Source organism: Bufo bufo, chromosome 4 (assembly GCF_905171765.1).
Source record: "Bufo bufo chromosome 4, aBufBuf1.1, whole genome shotgun sequence".
NCBI lineage: Eukaryota > Metazoa > Chordata > Amphibia > Anura > Bufonidae > Bufo > Bufo bufo.
In genome coordinates, this window is record NC_053392.1 from 287343884 (window position 1) to 287364294 (window position 20411).

The 20411-nt window shown below is 47.8% G+C and overlaps 1 protein-coding gene across 4 annotated transcripts in view; it reads left to right on the forward strand.

Annotated features, from left to right (window-relative positions):
- Positions 1-18135, forward strand: part of SENP6 (SUMO specific peptidase 6) — a 94042-nt gene extending 75907 nt beyond the window's left edge. For all 4 annotated transcript variants that reach the window (XM_040428665.1, XM_040428667.1, XM_040428666.1 and 1 more), the window contains 6 exons: positions 850-1277; positions 3008-3108; positions 4514-4602; positions 15670-15738; positions 15833-15983; positions 16593-18135. In XM_040428665.1, the coding sequence (XP_040284599.1) occupies positions 850-1277; positions 3008-3108; positions 4514-4602; positions 15670-15738; positions 15833-15983; positions 16593-16805 (1051 nt within the window). In that variant the 3' untranslated portion in view covers positions 16806-18135. The remainder of the gene's footprint in view (positions 1-849; positions 1278-3007; positions 3109-4513; positions 4603-15669; positions 15739-15832; positions 15984-16592) is intronic.
- Positions 18136-20411: the final 2276 nt, after the last annotated feature.

Genomic DNA, 20411 nt, shown 5'->3' on the forward strand with positions numbered 1-20411 from the left:
TTGCGGAACAGATCTGGACCCATTCATTTTCAATGGGTCCTGAAAAAAAACAGACAGCTCAATGTCTGATTTTTTTTCAGGACCCATTGAAAATGAATGGGACCAGATCTGGTTCAGATCTGTTCCGCAAAAAACGGAACAGATCAGGAAAGAAACAACGGACGTGTGAATAAGGCCTAAGGGTACTATCACACTTGCGGCAGGATGGATCCGGCAGGCTGTTCACCCTGTCGGATCCGTCCTTCCGCTGTTTCGCCGGACCACCGCTCCGTCCCCATTGACTATAATGGGGGTGGAGCTCCGGCGCAGCACGGCAGTGCATGGTGAAAGGCCGCCGGACTAAAAGTACTGCATGTCCAACTTTTTAGTCCGGCGGCCTCTCACCGCGAACTGCCATGCTGCGCCGGAGCTCCACCCCCATCCCCATTATAGTCAATAGGGTCCGGGGACGGAGCGGCGGTATATGTAACATGGTATACAGCATTATTGGGGGGGGGGCTCTATGGAGAAGTGGGGGGGGGGGGGGCACCTACTAGGGGCTTTATGACGCGGCTCCGCCTGGCTCCTAACTTTTTTAGCTGGCTCCTAGATTCCAAGGAAATTTGTCAAGCCCTGTGCTAGCGGCCATCTAGCAGCCCATGTCCTCAGCTCTATACACAAAATCCTGGTGACAGGTTCCCTGTTTTTTATATAATGTACTACAAGTATTGCATCCTTGCTTGTGGAAGTGATCTGATTACCTGTGGTTTCCTACCTTTCTCCTCTCTGGTTTATCTAGTAGTCTGGATTATATGCTGAGTGATTTTAGGGGGGTTAAACGATATATCATGATTTCTTTTTCTCTTGCAGTGCTCATTGGTTTTTGGCTGTCATTTGTTTTCCTGGCCTAGAAGAACCAGTGTATTGTCCTAACCGGTACTACCAAGAGACTAGTAGTCCATCTGCAGGCATTGCACAGACTGAGGAAACTCGCACCTCTGCTCCTTCTGGTGACCCACAAACCTGTTTACAAGGTGGTTCTTCTAAGTCACCACTTAAGAAAATGGCCAGTAAAAAACCAACTCCTGCTTCAGGTGACACAAGCTCTGGGACGGACGATAGTGACAGCCCGGGGAGCAGACGAAGCCATGGTGTAGCAAGGCACAGCCTCAGAAAGAATGATCCAGGACTTAAAGAGTCTGATGCCTCTCTGAAATCTCCATTTCCACAAACGGACTCTAGTGCTAAAAACGTCAATGGCATAGCAGACGAATGTAAAACTCCATTAAAGCATGTTGGTGAGTGTTTATTGCAGGTTAACACCTCCTGGATAAATACGCTTTTTTTTTTTTTTTTTTCCTCTTTGAGCATGTACCCAGCGAAACATTTGCAGAGATTTATTATATTACTGGCTTAAATATTACACTGTGTGATAGATTTGGGCATCTATCCAGACACTTCTTGGGTCAACAAAGCCCCATTGTAGTCAGGTAAGCAGTACTTTTAGCGCTGGGCTTGGTTACACAGGGATGTACCTGGTGACACTCTCTTTAGGCCATCTTTTACCAAACCCAAGTTTTATTATTCTCTGATTTCGCATGCACAGTGCCTTTCCTGCATTTCAGTGGGAACCCTTTCAGCATAATCCAGAAATCACCAGATTAAGGGCTCATTCAGACGGCCGTATGCTGTCTGCAAAAATGCGGATCCATTTTTTTGCGGACAGTTCAGCATTTCCCCCCAAAAATGCATTGCATTTCATATTGTTTCGGGACCATAGACTTCAATGGGGCCACGTCCTGATTTTCACTAACCAGTATAGGACATGCTTTATTTGTTTTGCGGAGCCATAGAATGGAAGAAAAGGACCCCATAGAAAATAGTTCTGTATCTTATCCGCAAAAATACGGATCCGCATTTTTGTGGACAGCATACGGCGGTCTGGATGGTGCCCTAAGCCAAAGTGGCTCAGCAAGGCACAGAGCTCCTGTAGTTTAGAGATTGGAATCGTCATGGAAATAACTCCTCTGCCAGGTAGTGTTGGCATAAAGCGTAACTATATCAGATAACCAGCAGAGGGAGTTATTTCCAGGTCTGTTCCTCTACAGACTGGGCATGTTCTAATTCAGGGATCAGAAACTACAACTCCCAGAATGTTTCATTTACTTCTGTCGGACTTAGACAAACAGCCATGCATGCTGGGAGTTGTAGTCTCACAGCAAGTGGAGTGCGGAATGTTGCTGATCCCTGTTCTAGTCAATGATGAGGCTATGTCATTGTAGAACATTTCACCAGTCCTTTAAATACCAGAGAAAGGGAGGTCATCAGTAGAGGTCGTTCAATATTTGCTGCATGTTATTGGATCTTACATTTTTGAAAGAATAGATTTTGGGCTTGACTGAGCCAAGTCGCTTTGCTTCTGACCGTACCATCACCTGACTGCCATAGGCGGCATTTTTCCAGATATGTAGCATGCTGCATTATGTCCTGCACTGGCACTTGGGGGGCTACTGTGAGTACGCTTTTAAAGAACATTTCCACACTTCAATCTCAATAGGCCCCAATTGTAATAGTCATTTACATTACGTGATGTATATTTATAGGTTTGGAGACTAAACCTGATCATTCCTATTAGATTGCTGATGATCAAACAGTCACTCAGCCGACAGCTGTCCCTCCCGACCCCTCCATACACATGCAAGTTAAGCCTCTAGTGGCTGCTTAACTCCCCAAGAACAAAAGGAAATCCATCAGCCTGATCCTTATCTCCCCGGACACGTGCCATCAGGGAAGAGTTGGGAGTCCTCCTTATGCATTTGAGTATCAGCCGCCATTAGGAGTCTCGGTATAGATTACCATACACTCAGAACCATTGTGGGCCCATAAGAGAGGGAATACTAATGTACGGAGATGAGCGTGACCTCTTTGGAAGCAGTGTCTTTTCACTTCTCCAGCCATCACAGTGGTTTCGGGGGGCATTGTGATGTAAGCATTAATAAAATGTGCTGCTTTCTCTTATCCCACCTAGATGGCTTGTACAGAATACAGATGAGCTATAGCGACTCTCCAGATGACCAGAAGAAAGGTGAAGAGGAATTCATAGATTTTTCTGATGATCAGGACAATCTGGTAGGAATGACCTTCTCTGGCACATCTTACTGTTATGTCTTCATCTGGCAGTAAATAGGAGTAACATCTCAGGCCTGCACAGATTTACTTGTCATGTTACCTTTCGCTATAAGAACATTGTGCAGCCGTTTTGGTTTTTTATTTAAATTGGTGTTAATTTGCTTCATAGCTTTCCTGGGAACATTGTCATTGGACACTTGAGCTTATGGGCTTTTAGATAAAGCTATGTCAGTGTGCCTTTACCTCATGTAATCTTTATATTCCACTTCAGTTTGTACTGGGTGGATTTGTCCTTTTTGTTTCTTATGTTTTTGTGCTGTTTTTTGGGTGGGTAGGCTGTCTTTTATTCCTTGTATTTAAGGCCTCCTGCACACAGCCGTTGGGCGGGCGTGGCCGTATTGCGGCCCGCAAACTGTAGGTCGGCAATCCACGGCCACCGGCCGTGTGCACCCCGCGTCACGGATGCGGACCCATTCAAATGAATGAGTCCGCAATTCCGGAGATACGGAACCGAACACCGGAAGCACTATGGAGTGCTTCTGTGGTGTTTCTTTCCGTTGTTCCGCACCGCAAATAAATATGACATGTCATATTTTTTTGCGGTGCGGACAGACCACGGACCCATTCAAGTTGAATGGGTCCGGCCCGCTGCACGGATGTTGCCCATGCATTGGGGACTGAATTGTGGTCCCCAACGGCCGTGTGCATGAGGCCTAACTTTGAGGACTGAACATTAGCATTTATTAAACAGAGTTGTCTGGGCTTTTTAAGAAATGTAAAAATAACCAATACCTACCCATTAAATCTCCAGCCGCTCCAGCACCACTGCTGACTGTTTGCAGCAATGACATATCATTCATGTGACCACTAAATGCAGTCACTGGTTTCAGTGGTCACATGTTGTAGATGCATGCATCACTGCTGAGGCCAGTGACTGGTGTGAATGGTGGCCATATGAATGGTGTACTTGATGCCGCTGCTGCTGGTCCGACAGGGACCACTAGAGTGGCAGAGGATTTAACGAGCAATTACTTTTACACTGCCTAGCCCTGTCAATCAAAGTGGAGAAGGGGGACAGTTGCAGAGAGAGCAGAGGCTCTAGGTGTAACAGCAACACCCCCATTGCTCCTAGAGGCTCATTTGCATATATTAAAGCTTCATTTTCCTCAGCAATGTGGGCACATATGAACCTGGGACCAACACAGATGTTTTCAGCTGCCAAGTGCACATGTAACAGGTCAGCCAGTTTCATAGGTACAAATCTGCTGGCAGATGCCCTTTAAGCATGTTTTTTTTTACAGTCGTGGGCCACTCCGTATAGTGTGTTGGGTTTTCCATACAATAATAAGCTTCCTTTCCCTGTCTTTGTTATGATGGGTCCCATACTATTATCCTTTTTCTGTAGGATGAAAGCAGTGATGATGGCGGCCTGGCTGATGACAATTTCACTTCAGAAGCAGGAAAATGGCATCTCAAACCTCTACTCTGCAAACAGTAAGTGTTCGGCACACTATACAGTTGGATTAAGCTGAATGAATGGCATTTTTACCTTTAGCAAATTAGTGTTTTGAGATCCACAGACTAGATTAGATCATTGCTGTTATATTTCAAAAGTGTACAAGACGTCCAGTGGGCTACATTTACTAATCTGAGTGCACCTAGACCCTGTTGTAAATTGCACCAAAATTTGGTGCACTTTTGGCACATCTAGCTTTAGGCCCTTGCAGAATAGTGAGTGTCATGCTGCCGGGGTCACATAGCATTACATTGATTTATGATGCTATGTAACCCTTACAGTTCTAGAATGTATTGGATAACACACAACATTATGTCAGGGTCATCTAATACATTCCAGAACTGTAAGGTTTACATAGCAAGGGGCCTTAAGGTGGCTACACCCATAAGGTTACAGTCAACCGACTGTCGTTTGATAAAAACTAATGCAAACGAGCGATCGCCGACGGCAGACTCTTGTCTGCTGAAAATTCAATTCACCATACTGAATTCAGCCGATCACACATTGTGCTTAAGCACCAGGGAGTCTGTTTTTATTTTTTTTTAAACTGACTCTCTGGTTGGAAAGTTTAGTTGGTGGGATTGTTCGTATGAATGATCCCATGGATGTCTGATTTGGCCGCAATGTGCCCAATCATTATCTCAAATGTATACTTAAAACGCAGAATATAGAACCTGTTGCGATTCTCATGCAACGCAGAAAGAAAACGCTCATATGCACAGACCCTTTGAAATGAATGGGTCACAGATAGGGATGAGCGAATCTACTTCGGATGAAGTTGATTCGCATAAAACTTTGTTTCAATACTGTACGGAGCGAGTGCTCCGTACAGTATTAGAATGTATTGGCTCCGATGAGCCGAAGTTATTACTTCACGAAGTTTTGCGAGACTTCGCATAATAACTTCAGAAATTGATTTGTACAGTAAAAAACCAATTCCCGAACTCGGGTTTGGTTCCAAGCTACCACTTGGAACCAAACTCGAGTTCGGGAAATGTTTTTTTACAGTATAAATCAATTTCTGAAGTTATTATGCGAAGTCTCGCAGGACTTCGCAAAGTAATAACTTCGGCTCATCAGTCTGAGCCCCTGTGATAAATCTGGTGCAGGTCCAGACAACCTGTCTGCATTTACACCAGCTTTAGGATTAGTACATCTGCCCCAAGGTGTTTTCCAGAAGAATTATCTGTAGTGAAGGAGGCCTGTCCAGTAGAGATCAGATAAACTGCCTGTAATGAGCGTCAGGGGCGAGATGGCAAGTTGATTGCCACTCAATTACTTTGTTCTATGTTTCAGCTGAGGGGCTTTTACGAGCAATCATTTGTTTCCCCCCTCCTCTCGTTCATTAAATATTATTGTTGGCAGCACTTCCTCTTTTTGTGTGATCAAATGATAATTTGGATTTCCTCATAAAAGATGCAATCAGTTGACAAATAAGCAAATGACCGTTTACGTTCCATCGCTGGACATGATTACACAGTGCAGTGATCCAGCAGGATCACCAGTCCATATAAAAGGCAGACTTCTGTTTTCAAGTTCGGCGTACAAGGTTCGGGATATCTAAGAATTCCACTATGGATTCCACAACCACTGACCATAAGTTATGGTCCGTGGTAGCGGAATCCATAATGGAATTCTTAGATATCCTGAACCCGAACCTTGTACGCTGAACTTGAAAACAGAAGTTCGCTCAACACTATTCATGGGCACAGCTAGATATGTTGGCTTTCAAAGCAGATTTGTGAGAGCCCACCTTGCACATAGAGAGGTGTTCAATTCATAGTTAACCCTGGATTCTTTACAGACTGCTCTCTGTGCTGAGATACAGTCAGATTGATCGCTGATCCTCTGGCAAGTTGATATCCTATATACTGTATGAAGGGCACCCATTGGGTATCTGTGGTCTTCTAGAGATTTTGCAGGCTCTTCTGTGTCTTGATTTACTGCATCCCCTGAGAAAGGAGTGTTTAGGCTACTTTCACACTCGCGTTTTGGGCGGATCCGTCATGGATCTGCAAAAAACGTATCCATTACAATAATGCAACCGCATGCATCTGTCATGAACGGATCAGTTTGTATTATCTGTAACATAGCCAAGACGGATCAGTCATGAACTCCAGTCATGAACTCCATTGAAAGTCAAAGGGGGACGGATCCGTTTTCTATTGTGCCAGATTGTGTCAGAGAAAATGGATCCGTCCCCATTGACTTACATTGTGTGTCAGAACGGATCTGTTTGGCTCAGTTTCGTCAGACGGACAGAAGAGTGCTGCAGGCAGGTGTCCGCCTCCAGAGCGGAATGGAGACTGATCGGAGGCAAACTGATGCATTCTGAGCAGATCCTTTTCCATTCAGAATGCATTAGGGCAAAACTGATCCGTTTTGGACCGCTTGTGAGGAAAGCCAAAATGCGAGCCTTAAACAGAAGACGTCTGGCTGAACCCTGCATTGTGAGACGCGTAGATTAGGAGACTGAGCAGCCATAGGCTTAGTTGAATTTTCATTCCTCGCCAGGAGTTACATTATAAGTTGAGTTTCAGAAATTGTGGTCATATGTTTTCTGCTTGTTAACAAACATATATTCCCTTTTGTGTTGTTGAGCTGAATCGTAGACTGCAATAATCCTACAAGAGGAAATACACAAGCATTGTATACAACCAGCATTTCTCACTTACTGTGTCTCCAGCCCCCGTGGCTCGGGGAACGCTTAATCTTGTTATCAGTGCAGCGTATTAATGAAAACTCATTGTACATCTGCATCTCGGGGAATCCAGCTGCTCCCCACCCATGCATTTCTTACTAAGATAATAAAGGTAGAGATTTACTGTTCCTGGCATTGCTCAACGATAATACATTCTACACGAAGACTAACTGCTTTCATTTAACTGGGGAGGGCTGAAAACTTGTGCAGAGATGCCGCACTCTCAAACAATTACGGTACTCAAGCATCACTTTGTGCTTCCAAACCATTCTGAGAGTAAGGTAGAGCTAGAGAAACTGCAATGATTAATCCTGGTGCCCAGCAGAATGAGAAGGTGACGGGGAATATGTGCCTTTAGATCACAAATGTCGCATACTCTGTTGGTAACCATGAGGCTTGCCGAAAATTCAGGGCAGCACTAAAAGATTGATGTTAGGACCCATTGCATTTAAAGGGGTTGTGCCTAGTATGTGAGCAATCTAGGATAGAGGATAACCAAGTGCTCAATGGGGATCCGACTACTCGGACCCCCACCCTTCCTGAGAAAATTGATTCCATGTTCTTGTCCTGGTGGTGTGGCAGGCCAAACATACACCCTGACACTCCATTCTGTCTGTAAGGGACTGCCAGAGAGAGCCAAATACAGCGCTCCGCTATTTCCGGCCATTCCATGGAGAATGAGTGGAGCAGCAGGGTGCATGCTCGGCCTGCCACTCCATCAGGATGTTCCTGGGATGGTTGGGGGTTCCATCAGCCGGACCCCTACTGATCAGTCAGTTGTCTCCTATCTTGTGGTTAAGAGAATTATTTCATACTTGCCATAACCCCTTTAAGATAGGTTCATGCTCCCGTTTTTTCTCTGTCACTACAAAAAATCTTTCTCGCCCATATTCCTTGGGGGACACAGGAAACCATGGGTATAGCTCTGCTCCCTAGGAGGCGTGACACTAAGTGAAAGCTGTAAGCCCCTCCTCCATCAGCTATACCCTTCAGCCTGGAGAAGAGACTGCCAGTTTTTGCTTAGTGTCCAAGGAGGCAAGACACCCCCTGCTTATGCAGGGTTGTTTTCCTATGATTTTTTTTATTTTTGCGTTATTTGTTGTTTTTAATTCGATTTTTTTCTACCTACAGGGACAACAGAGGCGCATTAGACCCCTCTGTTTCTCCCGGGGTTGAGTTGCGCCAGTGCCGGTAATTCCGCACTGCCGCCTCCCCCACAGAAGACAAGGTGGACCAGGGCAGCCTCGCTCCCCTGCGTCCCGCCAGCTCAGGGTCGCCCGCACGCCAAGTCCCTCCCCCGGCTTCCTGCCACTGCGGTGCCAGGAGCTGAAGGGGCGACCCCCGCTGGATGGACTGAGGGCGAAGACAGCGTATGGTGAGAGTGGCTGCTCCAGCCTCCCCTTCCTCCCTCCCACCGCTGCTACATCCCCCATGGCCGCTGCTACATCCCCCATGGCCGCTGCTACATCCCCCATGGCCACTGCTACATCCCCCATGGCCACTGCTACATGGCCACTGCTACATCGACCGCCCGACCCCCCTCCCGGGCATATCGGGACCGTTACCGGGCAGGGGAGTTTATCTGGGCAAGTCCTTGGCAGGGACGCTGCCTTCAGGGGACGGCTGCAGGCAAAAGCAAGCCGTCTGCCACATCCAGGCGCGGCGGGGGCCGCTTACTTGGCGTGAACGGCGCCATTTCATCTTGGCCGGCACTTCATCACCTTGGGGGTTAAAATCATTTTGCCGTGCGCGCGCGGCTCTGCTTCTTCTTCAGCGCGGCAGAGGGGGGGCGGAGCTTCCTACATGCGCTCCGCTACTTCCGGTTTCTTCGGGCTCCACTTCTCAGTGCTGCGTGGAATCCTCTCTGCCGTGCGATCCTGAAGCCAGTCATCTCCGTGCTGCTGCCTCTCCTCCACAGCCTCCTCAGTCTGTTCCCCTTACCGCTGCCGCTTGCATCATCCGGGTCTGGTAGGACTGTTAACCCCCTCCGTGCCACCACTTTTCTTTGGGGTCTCCCACTTTAAGTGCAGCATCTTTTTTCACCATGTCAGACCCTTCTGCAGCCGCCAAGCCTTGGTACCATGCCTGTACTGCTTGTAGGGAACCCTTTCCCCGGGGGCAGTCTGATCCGCACTGTACTGCATGCCGAGCTCCACCGCAGCCTCAGTCGCCCGCTGTGTCGCTCCCTGCTTCCTCTGACCCGCCTGACTGGGCTAGATCCCTGTCCCAGGCCGTGGAAAGCCTCACTCATGTCGTGGGCCGCCTAATAGACAGGCCACCTACCCCGCAGGACGCCTCTCTGACTGTCGCGCCCTCCGGGTCCACTGCTTCTGCCGCTGCAGCGGGTTCACTCTCTCTTAGTGACCCCTCCCGAGCTAGGCACTCTCAGAAGCGTATTAGAGTAGAGCGAGCCTCCTCCTCTGAGGCCTCACTCTCCCCGCCACGCGTGCGCACCCAGACGAGCCTCTCCTCTCCAAAGGATTCGCTCTCTGAAGGTGAATTGGCGGTTTCAGATTTGGAAATGGACTCGGCCCTGCCGTCCAAGCTAGCCTCAGCGATGGGTCAACTCATCTCTGATATTCGTGACACCTTTAAGGTGCAGGATGATCCCCCTAGCTCTGACGCAGCTAGCGTCTCCTTTATCAGACCCAGGCAGACCTCAAAAGTCTTTCCAATCCACTCTGATTTCTCCTCTGTGGTGTCTAAGGCTTGGGCTTGCCCGGACGCCCGTTTTGTCAACCCCAAGAAGCTGGACATTTGCTATCCTTTTCCAGCCGATGTCGTGGCCACATGGTCTTCCCCACCCAAGGTGGACCCCCCTGTGGCCCGGCTGTCAAAGAACACGGCCATCCCTGTTCCCGACGGGTCCTCTCTTCAGTCAGCGGAGGACCGTCGCATGGAGACCCTTTCCAAGGGCATTTTTGCTGCCTCCGGTTCTGCTCTCAGACCGGTTTTTGCCTCTGCTTGGGCAGGGAAAGCAATCTCTGCTTGGGGTGCGCAGCTGGAACAGGAGTTGGACTCGGACGTCCCCATCCAGGACCTACGTTCCTTGGCCCAACTTATTATTCGGGCCGGGAATTTTGTTTGTGAGGCCTCCCTTGATGCGGGAGCCCTTATTGCACGCTCCTCCGCCCTGGCAGTTTCCGTCAGGAGGGAGCTCTGGCTGAAGGTTTGGAAAGCGGACGCTGCCTCCAAACGTTCCTTGGCGGGGCTACCGTTTGCGGGTTCCCGCCTTTTCGGGGTCCGCCTAGACGAACTTATTTCGGAGGCCACGGGTGGTAAAAGCACCCATATTCCTCAACCCCAAGCCAGGGGCGCCCCCCGCGGACACCCTGGTGCGTCTCGTTTTCGGTCCTCCCGCAGGGCCTCTGGGGCTCCCACCACAGCTGCCGCTTCGGCTCCTCCCCAGGACAAGCGCAGGAAGCCGTTTTTTCGGGCGCAGCCCTCCTGGCGCAAGCCGCAGGCTGCCCGCACACCCGCAGCAAAGCAGTCCTCTGTCTGAAGGCGCGCCCCCACCCACCCGGGTGGGGGGCCGGCTCCTCCTTTTCAGGGACGTCTGGATGGCCCACGTCTCCGACGCCTGGGCCCTCGAAATTGTGTCCTCCGGATACAAAATCGAATTTGCATCCTTCCCTCCAGATCGGTTCTTTCGCTCCCGCCCGCCGCGGGACCCGAAAAGCGCGGCTGCGTTCTCCACGGCCGTTCAAGCCTTACTGGACAGGGGGGTGATTACCCCCGTTCCTCTAGAGGAAAGGTTCCAAGGGTTCTACTCGAACCTCTTTGTAGTTCCCAAGAAGGGAGGTTCGGTGCGGCCCATTTTGGACCTCAAAAAGCTCAACCGTTTTCTCCTCCTTCGACGGTTTCGGATGGAGTCCCTCCGTTCCGCGGTGGCTTCCCTGGAGCAGGGAGATTTCATGTCTTCCATCGATATACAGGATGCCTACCTCCATGTTCCGGTAGCCCAGTGTCACCATCGCTTCCTCCGATTCGCCGTGGGGGACCTCCACTTCCAGTTTGTCGCCCTTCCCTTTGGGCTGGCAACAGCCCCCCGGGTGTTCACCAAGGTCCTGGCCCCGGTTTTGGCCTTACTCCGTTCCAGGGGTGTTTTTCTGCTACCGTACTTGGACGATATCCTCATCAAGGCTCCGTCCCTTTCTCAAGCGGTTGCCAGCGTGGATCTCACTCTAGAATCTCTGGCGAGGTTCGGTTGGGTCATCAACTTCCCCAAGTCCTCCCTTCCCCCTTCCAGACAACTAGTCTTCCTGGGAATGCTTTTAGACACAGGAGCGGCGGAGGTACGTCTTCCCTCGGAAAAACGTCTGATCCTCCGTGGGGCGGTTCGGGGTCTCCTTCTCCACCGTCGACCGTCCTTCCGCTTCTGCATGCGGGTCTTGGGGCAGATGGTTGCCTGCTTCGAGGCGATCCCATTTGCGCAGTTTCACTCCCGCCCTCTCCAACGGGCGATCATCTCCTCCTGGGACAAATCGCCCGAGTCTCTGGATCATCCCTTCCATCTATCGCCTCCGGTGCGGTCATCTCTCCGCTGGTGGTTACAGTCCCCTCTTCTGGGCAGGTCCTTTCTGCCACTCAACTGGTTGGTGGTTACAACCGATGCCAGTCTCTTGGGCTGGGGAGGCGTGTTTCCTCCCCGATCCGTCCAGGGCATTTGGTCTCCATCGGAGTCCAAACTCTCGATCAATGTCCTGGAGCTGAGAGCGGCCCGTCTGTCTCTACGACACTGGACTCATCTGCTGAAGGGTCATCCTGTTCGTGTACAATCGGACAACGCCACGGCTGTGGCGTACATAAACCACCAGGGGGGCACTCGCAGCGCTGCAGCAATGCGGGAGGTCACCAGCATTCTCCGTTGGGCGGAAGCCCACGTCCCGGCCCTATCTGCAATTTTTATTCCAGGGGTGGACAATTGGGCGGCGGACTTCCTCAGTCGCACCACCGTCGACCCCGGCGAGTGGTCTCTTCACCCGGAGGTATTCGAGGCCATTTGCCTTCGTTGGGGCATACCGGACGTGGACCTCATGGCCTCAAAATTCAATCACAAGGTCCCCGCCTATCTGTCCAGGGCCAGGGATCCGGGAGCTTGCGGAGCCGACGCCCTCGTTCTTCCTTGGCGAGGCTTCGCGCGCCCATACATATTCCCTCCCATCCCTCTCCTGCCCAAGGTCCTTCGGAAGATCGCGGCGGAAGGCGTCTCGGTGATTCTGGTCGCTCCGGACTGGCCCCGCCGGTCTTGGTATGCCGACCTTATGCTGCTCCTGGCAGACGCGCCCTGGCCGCTGCCCGCCAGGGAAGATCTTCTCTCTCAGGGACCGATCTTCCACCCGCGTTTAGGGTCCCTACGTTTGACGGCGTGGTTGTTGAGACCACCGTCCTGACACGTAGGGGTTTTTCTGCGGACGTCGTCCGCACCATGATCCGCGCCCGTAAGCCGTCCTCTTCTAGGATCTATTATAGGACCTGGAGGACCTTTTTGGGGTTCTGTGCCGATCTGGGGATTCCTCCGCTCCGCTTTTCTCTCCCCACCGTTTTGTCCTTCCTGCAGAGCGGACTGGCCCAAGGTCTGGGCCTTAGTTCTTTGAAGGGTCAGGTGTCTGCGCTGTCCATTTTGTTTCAGCGCCCACTGGCCCCCCTTGGTCCTGTCAAGACCTTCCTTCAGGGCGTGGCTCACGCGGTTCCCCCGTACCGTCCTCCGGTACCGCCCTGGGACCTGAACCTGGTTCTCTCAGCGCTCCAGGCTTCCCCTTTCGAGCCTCTGCGGACGGTTTCCTTGCGACTTCTGTCCTGCAAGGTTATTTTCCTTGTAGCCGTCACCTCTCTTCGGAGGGTGTCCGAATTGGCTGCACTCTCCTGTCTGGAACCTTTCCTAGTGTTCCACCAGGACAAGGTGGTTCTTCGTCCGGTCCCTTCCTTCCTAAGGTGGTCTCCGCCTTTCATCTGAACGAGGACATCGTTCTCCCCTCTTTGTGTCCTTCCCCTTCCCACCCGCGGGAGAGGAAGCTTCATCGCCTGGACGTTGTCAGGGCGCTCAAGATTTACCTGGAAGTAACCAGCTCTTTCAGGCTTACTGACTCGCTCTTTGTGGTCCCGGAGGGGTCGCGCAGAGGGATGGCGGCATCCAAAATTGCTATTGCCCGTTTTGTCAAGATGGCTGTTACTGAGGCTTATCTCGCCAAGGGCAAGGTTCCGCCCCTTGGTGTTACCGCTTACTCCACTAGAGCGGTCGGGGCTTCCTGGGCTCAGAGGAATCGGGCTTCTACGGAGCAGATTTGCAAGGCGGCCACTTGGTCCTCCTTGCACACCTTCACCAAGTTCTACAGGGTGCATACTCATGCGTCGGCTGACGCTGCTTTAGGCCGTCTGGTGTTGCAGGCGGCAGTTGATTGATGCCTCTGGTGTTGGTTGAGTTTGTTCTGGTCCCTCCCTTCTGGGACTGCTCTGGAACGTCCCATGGTTTCCTGTGTCCCCCAAGGAATATGGGCGAGAAAAGGAGACTTTTGTATTACTTACCAGTAAAGTCTCTTTCTCGCTCTTCCTTGGGGGACACAGCACCCGCCCTTCATTTGGGTTACAGTTGTGGTTCCGGCTTGGTTGCCCCCGTTGGGGCTCGACAGTTCTTTTTCCAGTTGGTGGTTATCTTTCACTACTTGGACACGCAACTGGCAGTCTCTTCTCCAGGCTGAAGGGTATAGCTGATGGAGGAGGGGCTTACAGCTTTCACTTAGTGTCACGCCTCCTAGGGAGCAGAGCTATACCCATGGTTTCCTGTGTCCCCCAAGGAAGAGCGAGAAAGAGACTTTACTGGTAAGTAATACAAAAGTCTCCTTATTTAATTCAACGTTATGCCCTCTAAACCGCACTTCTTGGTTCCATGAAGTCACATAGTATCTCATGATCCTTCTCAGCCAGTCAGCAGCTTCACAGACTGCACCACATGATACTTTTTACGGTCCCTTAACATGGGCAGATTCTGCCCCTTAATGAGCGTCAGTGCTCCATTGAGTTCCATTTACATGTGGCAGTCATTGGGAGTTTGGGGATGAATAATCAGTAATGCGATTGTTTGTTCCCATACAGTTTTCATTTATTGGCAGAGCATCCCATGTTTCCATGGCGAGATGCACTGCCGAAAAACAAAGATTCTTGGTGCCACATGAAAGATGTGATCACCTGACAACGAGTTCTTATGTCAGGTGATGGGCGGCATATTTGCTTGCGGTAATGATCGGAAACAAGCACTTCCGTTTTCTATCATCGGCCTGTGTAAAAGGCACCCCTAGAATGTAGTACAGTAGCACCTGATCGTGAAGTTCTCAACCCCACGTGTCATTATCCAGCTTCAAGGAAAACAGCCCTCTGCAAGAACATCTCAGACTCTCCTAGGAATTTTTTGAATGTATATATAAACATATATATTTTGTGGAAAGAGGGTGCCAATTTGTGTGTGCTCACCACTGACTGACTCCCTGCAGTCTAAGCCTACATGCACACGAACGTTTGTGTTTTGCGGTCTGCAAATTGCGGATCCGCAAAAAAAAACGGGTGACTTCCGTATGGCATCCTTTTTTTTGCGGATCCATTGTAACAATGCCTATCCTTGTCCGCAAAACGGACAATAATAGGACATGTTCCATTTTTTTTTTTTTTGTGGGGCTACGGAACGGAGCAACGGATGCGGACAGCACACGGAGTGCTGTCCGAATTTTTTGCGGCCCCATTGAAGTGAATGGGTCCGCATCCGAGCCGCGTTTTTTGAGAAACCAAACCACGTTTATGTGCATGTAGGCTAATTGAAATGTTTTTAACGTACCAGCAATTGTGTGTGTGTTTTTTTTTTCCACTGTTGACAACATTCTGCATCCAGTCCCTGAAGTGTTGTCACATTGTCCTTAGAGAGGCCGCCAGTCTCTCCAGCTTGGCAACTGCCATACTATGTAAAGTATTGTGTCTTTGCTGCCAATTATTAATAATTAGGGGTTGGTGAAGCTTTTTGACTAGCTATCCCGAGTATAAGAAATTGCGGTTAACATTATATAGTAATGTTCCTGTAAATAAGTTGCTCATTCAGTAGCCGTGATGTCCCTTTCTTCATACCTGGCTTTGGTTAGGCTTCTGGATAAGAGGTGCTATAACCACATATATATTTGTACATACGTGTGCTCCTATGTGTAGCTAGGTGGATGAGTTTTAGAATTACGACTGAACTCAAGAACAAAGGAGCCATCTCCCTCTTCGCAACAAAGAGTGGGGTGGCCCACTTACTTATTATTTTTCCGCTTGAGGTAAATCATTTTCTGAGGGATCTTCCTTATTGTTTTGTTCCCTGCAGACCATGTATACTGCTGATGGATTCTCTCCGAGGTCCTTCTCGCTCCAACGTGGTGAAAACATTACGAGAGTAAGTCCAGTCTTGGCTCCATCTTCTTTTATTCAGATCATGAATCCTTGTCCTTCATATGCTGACAGGTATTTCACTCAAATTTGTTTCTCAGGTACCTGGAGGTAGAATGGGAGGTTAAGAAAGGAAGCAAGAGGAGCTTTTCCAAAGAGTTCATGAAAGGTTCCAACCCCAGAGTGCCTCAGCAGAACAACTTCAGTGATTGTGGGGTGTATGTACTGCAGTATGTGGAGAGCTTTTTTGAGGTGAGCTACTTTTATGGTAAATCTCAGTTTGATGAATAGCCCTTTTATTTTTCTAGTTTATTTCTTTTAACCTTGCATTTGTTTCCATCCAGAACTGCAATACAGTTTAGAATGTAATGCCATCCCCTGGAGATGATGATGATTCCTATAATACCTATGATTAAAACCTAGAAATATAGTAACACATTTTGTGTTCACATTCTATCTAGATCTTTCTACCTTAAAGGGGTTGTCTGAACCCAGATAATCTCTTCTATATTCACTTAAGTGTTTGTTGTGAGCTGGTAAAGGAAATGCTCTGATGCTCCTCTCATACATAGCAAGGGAATACAGAAGAGGTGATACCTGGGTTCAGCCCTGAACCCGTACAACTCCTTTGAAGGGGTTATTCGGGAAATGATAACGATGAGATAGTTCCAGAAAAGACATCCTCGTCAGATGTCTTTTCTGGAACTGTGCTGGACACTTCATGTGGATCTGTTGGTGGGACAGACTGTTTACCTTTGCCGTTATCCACATGTGTGGAGGAAAGCTGTAATAAAAATCTATGGGATCTGATGACATTGTGAACTGTCTTTTTTCTTTCTATTGCTTTTCAATCCACTTTAGAATCCCATTCAGAGTTTTGATCTACCTATGAACTTGACGGATTGGTTTCCTCAACAAAGAATGAAGACAAAGCGTGAAGAAATCCGGAATCTTATCCTTAGTCTGCAGGAACATCAAAGCAAAGACAAGAAGGGACAGAGAGACCTTGGCATAACACAGGCCCCTCCACCAGAGGAAACAGAGCAGTTGATCAGAGAATTTGAAAGTGAATGAATATTTCATGTGTGGCATGCCACTCTGCCATCACGACAGCAAAGCAGACTTTGTTTTAAAATGTATCGTGCTTAGATGTTTGAGTGGCGGACCTGCTCATTGCTCAGTCTGTGAATCTGAGAGCGAGCGTCAACCTCGCCAGATTGACTGAGTGCCAGGACTGTACATACGGTAATAAGGCCATTTTTTCAGTATTTATGATTTATTTTTTTTGTCCCATTCTTAAGAAGTGTTTGTCATTCTCTTAACATTAACTACAAACTCAAATTACACGTCAAATAAAAAGATATTATTTATAGGCTCACATTTTAATGTGTATTGTTATTTAGTATGGAATTTCCTTGCAATGTCTGACAGATGTATGTTATTATCGACATTCAGTGTAAACAGTCCTACTGAGATTTCATGATCTGATTTTTACCTACCGTTTAACTGGTGGCCCTTAAGAGTCTATAAACCGAATCTGCAGGAAATCTCCGCAAAGTGGCGCCGAACCTTAAAGGGGTTGTCCAACATCAAAGAAATTGAGTGAGTGCCTGGACAGTTTTTAAAAGAACAAAAAAACACTCAGTTCTGATAGTCCCTCCATTCCATCGCCGCTACATCCATACCTGCTGATTCCTGACTCCACTGGACTGGAAGTGATGACTTTTCCATCACTGCTGCTGACCAATCAGTGGCCTCAGCAGTGATGCGTTCACAAATGGCACATGACTGCTGAAGCTGAGAACTCTTTCATTTTCTTACCTTTAAGGGTGGGGTCAGTTTTAATTTTTTTTTTTTCAAAAATGCCAACATTTTCTTGAAAGTTTTTATGTCATTTTCTGAGCAACAGCCATGAGTGAATTCAAACTGAATGGGAAATATAAAGGAAGGACTTGGGCTTCTCCTTCCTGCTGGATCCACTTCTATCCCCCCCCCCAAAAAAAAAAAAAAAAAAAACTGGTTTTCCACAAATGATAGGTGGTAATAGTCTGATCACTGCAATGGAAACCCTACTAATCACTAGCATGGGGGTTCCATGCTCCCATTCCTCCTGTGTGATCTAAGTGAAAAGGAGTTTGAATAGAATTGTGGCCAAGCATGCACTGTGCCACTCTATTCAGAGTCTATAGGACTGACTGACAGAGAGTAGGCCATGAATGGGGCAAATTCTTAAATGCCTCACTTCATTCAAAGACCTCTTCACTGGGGTCATGCAGTAAAGAGGAACTCCCGTTCTAGTTATTGTCAGGGTCCCAGTGATCAAACATTAAGCACCTATCCTATGGATAAGTAATAAATGTAATTTTTTGGGGCTAATCATTTTTAAAGCAATTATGCAGTATTATTTTAAAAAAAAGGGTGTAATTGTTCAGAACCCGTTGCATGCTCATGAGGGCTGTTTGGTACTGCAGCTGTATGAGCTGCAATTCCAGACACAGTCAATAGACAGACCTTTCTTTTCAAATTCTGGACAACCCTTTTAAGCCATTTCATTTTCAAAGTTTTTCTTCCTACATTTTCATTTATTCTCCTGCTGAACTATTTTTTAACTTTTGTATTTTTATTGTTGCTGAGGAACATATATTTTTAGGTTTAGGTGGTGATGAAATTATATAGAGGTTGTTGTTTCTAATGTGATTTCTAAATTATGCAATAAGGGGTCTATATTTTCTCATCTTTGTCTTATATGAGATTTTGCTTCCGTTATTGATTTATTTGTATATTGTTCCTAGTTCATGCTTTCCACATTTGTCTCAAGTGACATACATTGCCAGGTCCACAAACTGCTTACACACAAATGCAGCCATTATGAACACTGAGAAATTAGCCAAAGAATAATTAAAGAGGCCACTCTTTGTAATGGGACCTGCGTACCAAACTTACTCCTGTGCGTAGCAACTGCCATAGATTCAAATCTGGTCAGAAGGTGATAGTATAGTCCTCATCTGCTGCTTGCAAGACTAGAATGATTTTATCAACTGGTCCGGGACCCCCACTGAACACTAGAATTTGTGTCCCATGCCCTATTTTCAAAGGAGTTTGAATGGTGCAGAGCTCATGTATTCTGCTTTTATTCACTTTTTTTTGGAGCTGACTGAGATAGCTGAACACTTTACTCGGATATCTACATCACATACACTTTGAAGCAGCAGTTCACATGGATGACCACCACTCCATTCAAGCTCCTGTGGAATGGGAGCTCTGGATCCTCATTGTAGTTCAGACATTTATGAACTATCTTGTGGAGAGAGGAATGTTTTTCATGAGATAACCCCTTTAAATATATGGCCTCATTTAAAGTGTAACTGTGATTGCATTTTTTATTTTTAATGTTTGGGATAGTGAGTATAAGTGTTTTTGTCATATACTTTACTTACTATATGTAAAGTCTCTGCTTAGCAGCTCTCTAACTGATCCATCTCAAATCCATCTCCTCATTGTACTTAAAGCTTAAGACGCCAGACAACTGTGTGATGCAAAAGAAGGCTGTTCAGCCTGCCCTTAGTCTCCCTGCCAATGCCTCCTTACCCTAGCCGTGCCTCCCTAAATGTGTAATAGAGCTTGCTAAAAATGCTGTGCCCCGCTTACTTTCAACCAGGTTATCTGCTGCTAACACTGGTTACTTACAGCAACCCCACCCCATCCCCCCTTTCCCAGCATATCTCTGATTACAGATGGGGAGAGGAGCGAGGCTGCAGTGTTCAGTGCTGACAGTACATATACAGGAACATAGTATGCGTATTGTAAGCACTGAATGCTGCAGCCCTGCTCCTCACCATATCTTCCCAGTGCTAAACAAAGACACGGTGGGAAGTTAGAGGGGACTGTCACAATCGGCACCCTCAGCAGTTAAACTGAAAAGAAACAGTCTTTAGGGAGACTAGAGGCAGGCTCAGAAGCCTCTGTATCATAACAGTTATCTGGCTTCCTCAGCGGTCTGTGGAATGCTGAAGACTAATCTTTTTAGCGACCCTCAGAGTCTTGCTAAGAGGAGACTTTAAATACAGTCTTTGCAATAAAACACACTCGCTGTCCCTACACATTAAATGAATATTAAATTACAGTTACACTTTAAAGGTGTTGTCTAAGAAAATCTGAGACAGCCCCCTACAATTGCTGAAAATAAATGATGCTTCCCCCCCCCCTTCCCCTTTTCCAGCACTGTTCTCTGTGACGTTAGTCTGTAATCCTGCTGCTGTTCACAAACTCCATCGGTGATGTGCCTGGAGATAGCATGTGATCACTGCAGCCAATCACTGTTCTCAGCTGTAGACTGATGAGGACAGTGTAGAACTGGAAAAAACGGTGAGCTTATGAGGTTTTTATTTTAAGCAATTATAGGAGTTGTCTGATATTTTCAATGATCTCAGACAACCCCTTTAAAGTGTAGCTGTAATTTCATTGTGTTTTCATAATACTTTATTGGAGAACAAACCTCAACTAGCGACACTCATCTGGACCTTGATTGCAAACTACTATCAGGAATAATACAGGAATTTCACAACATAGCCATAAGAATAATTCTCCAAGGGGAATGAAAGTAGTTGCTAAAACAGACATATCAGGAGAGGTTACAGGTCATGGTCAAGTTATGAGAGTATGAACACCTTCTGGGACATA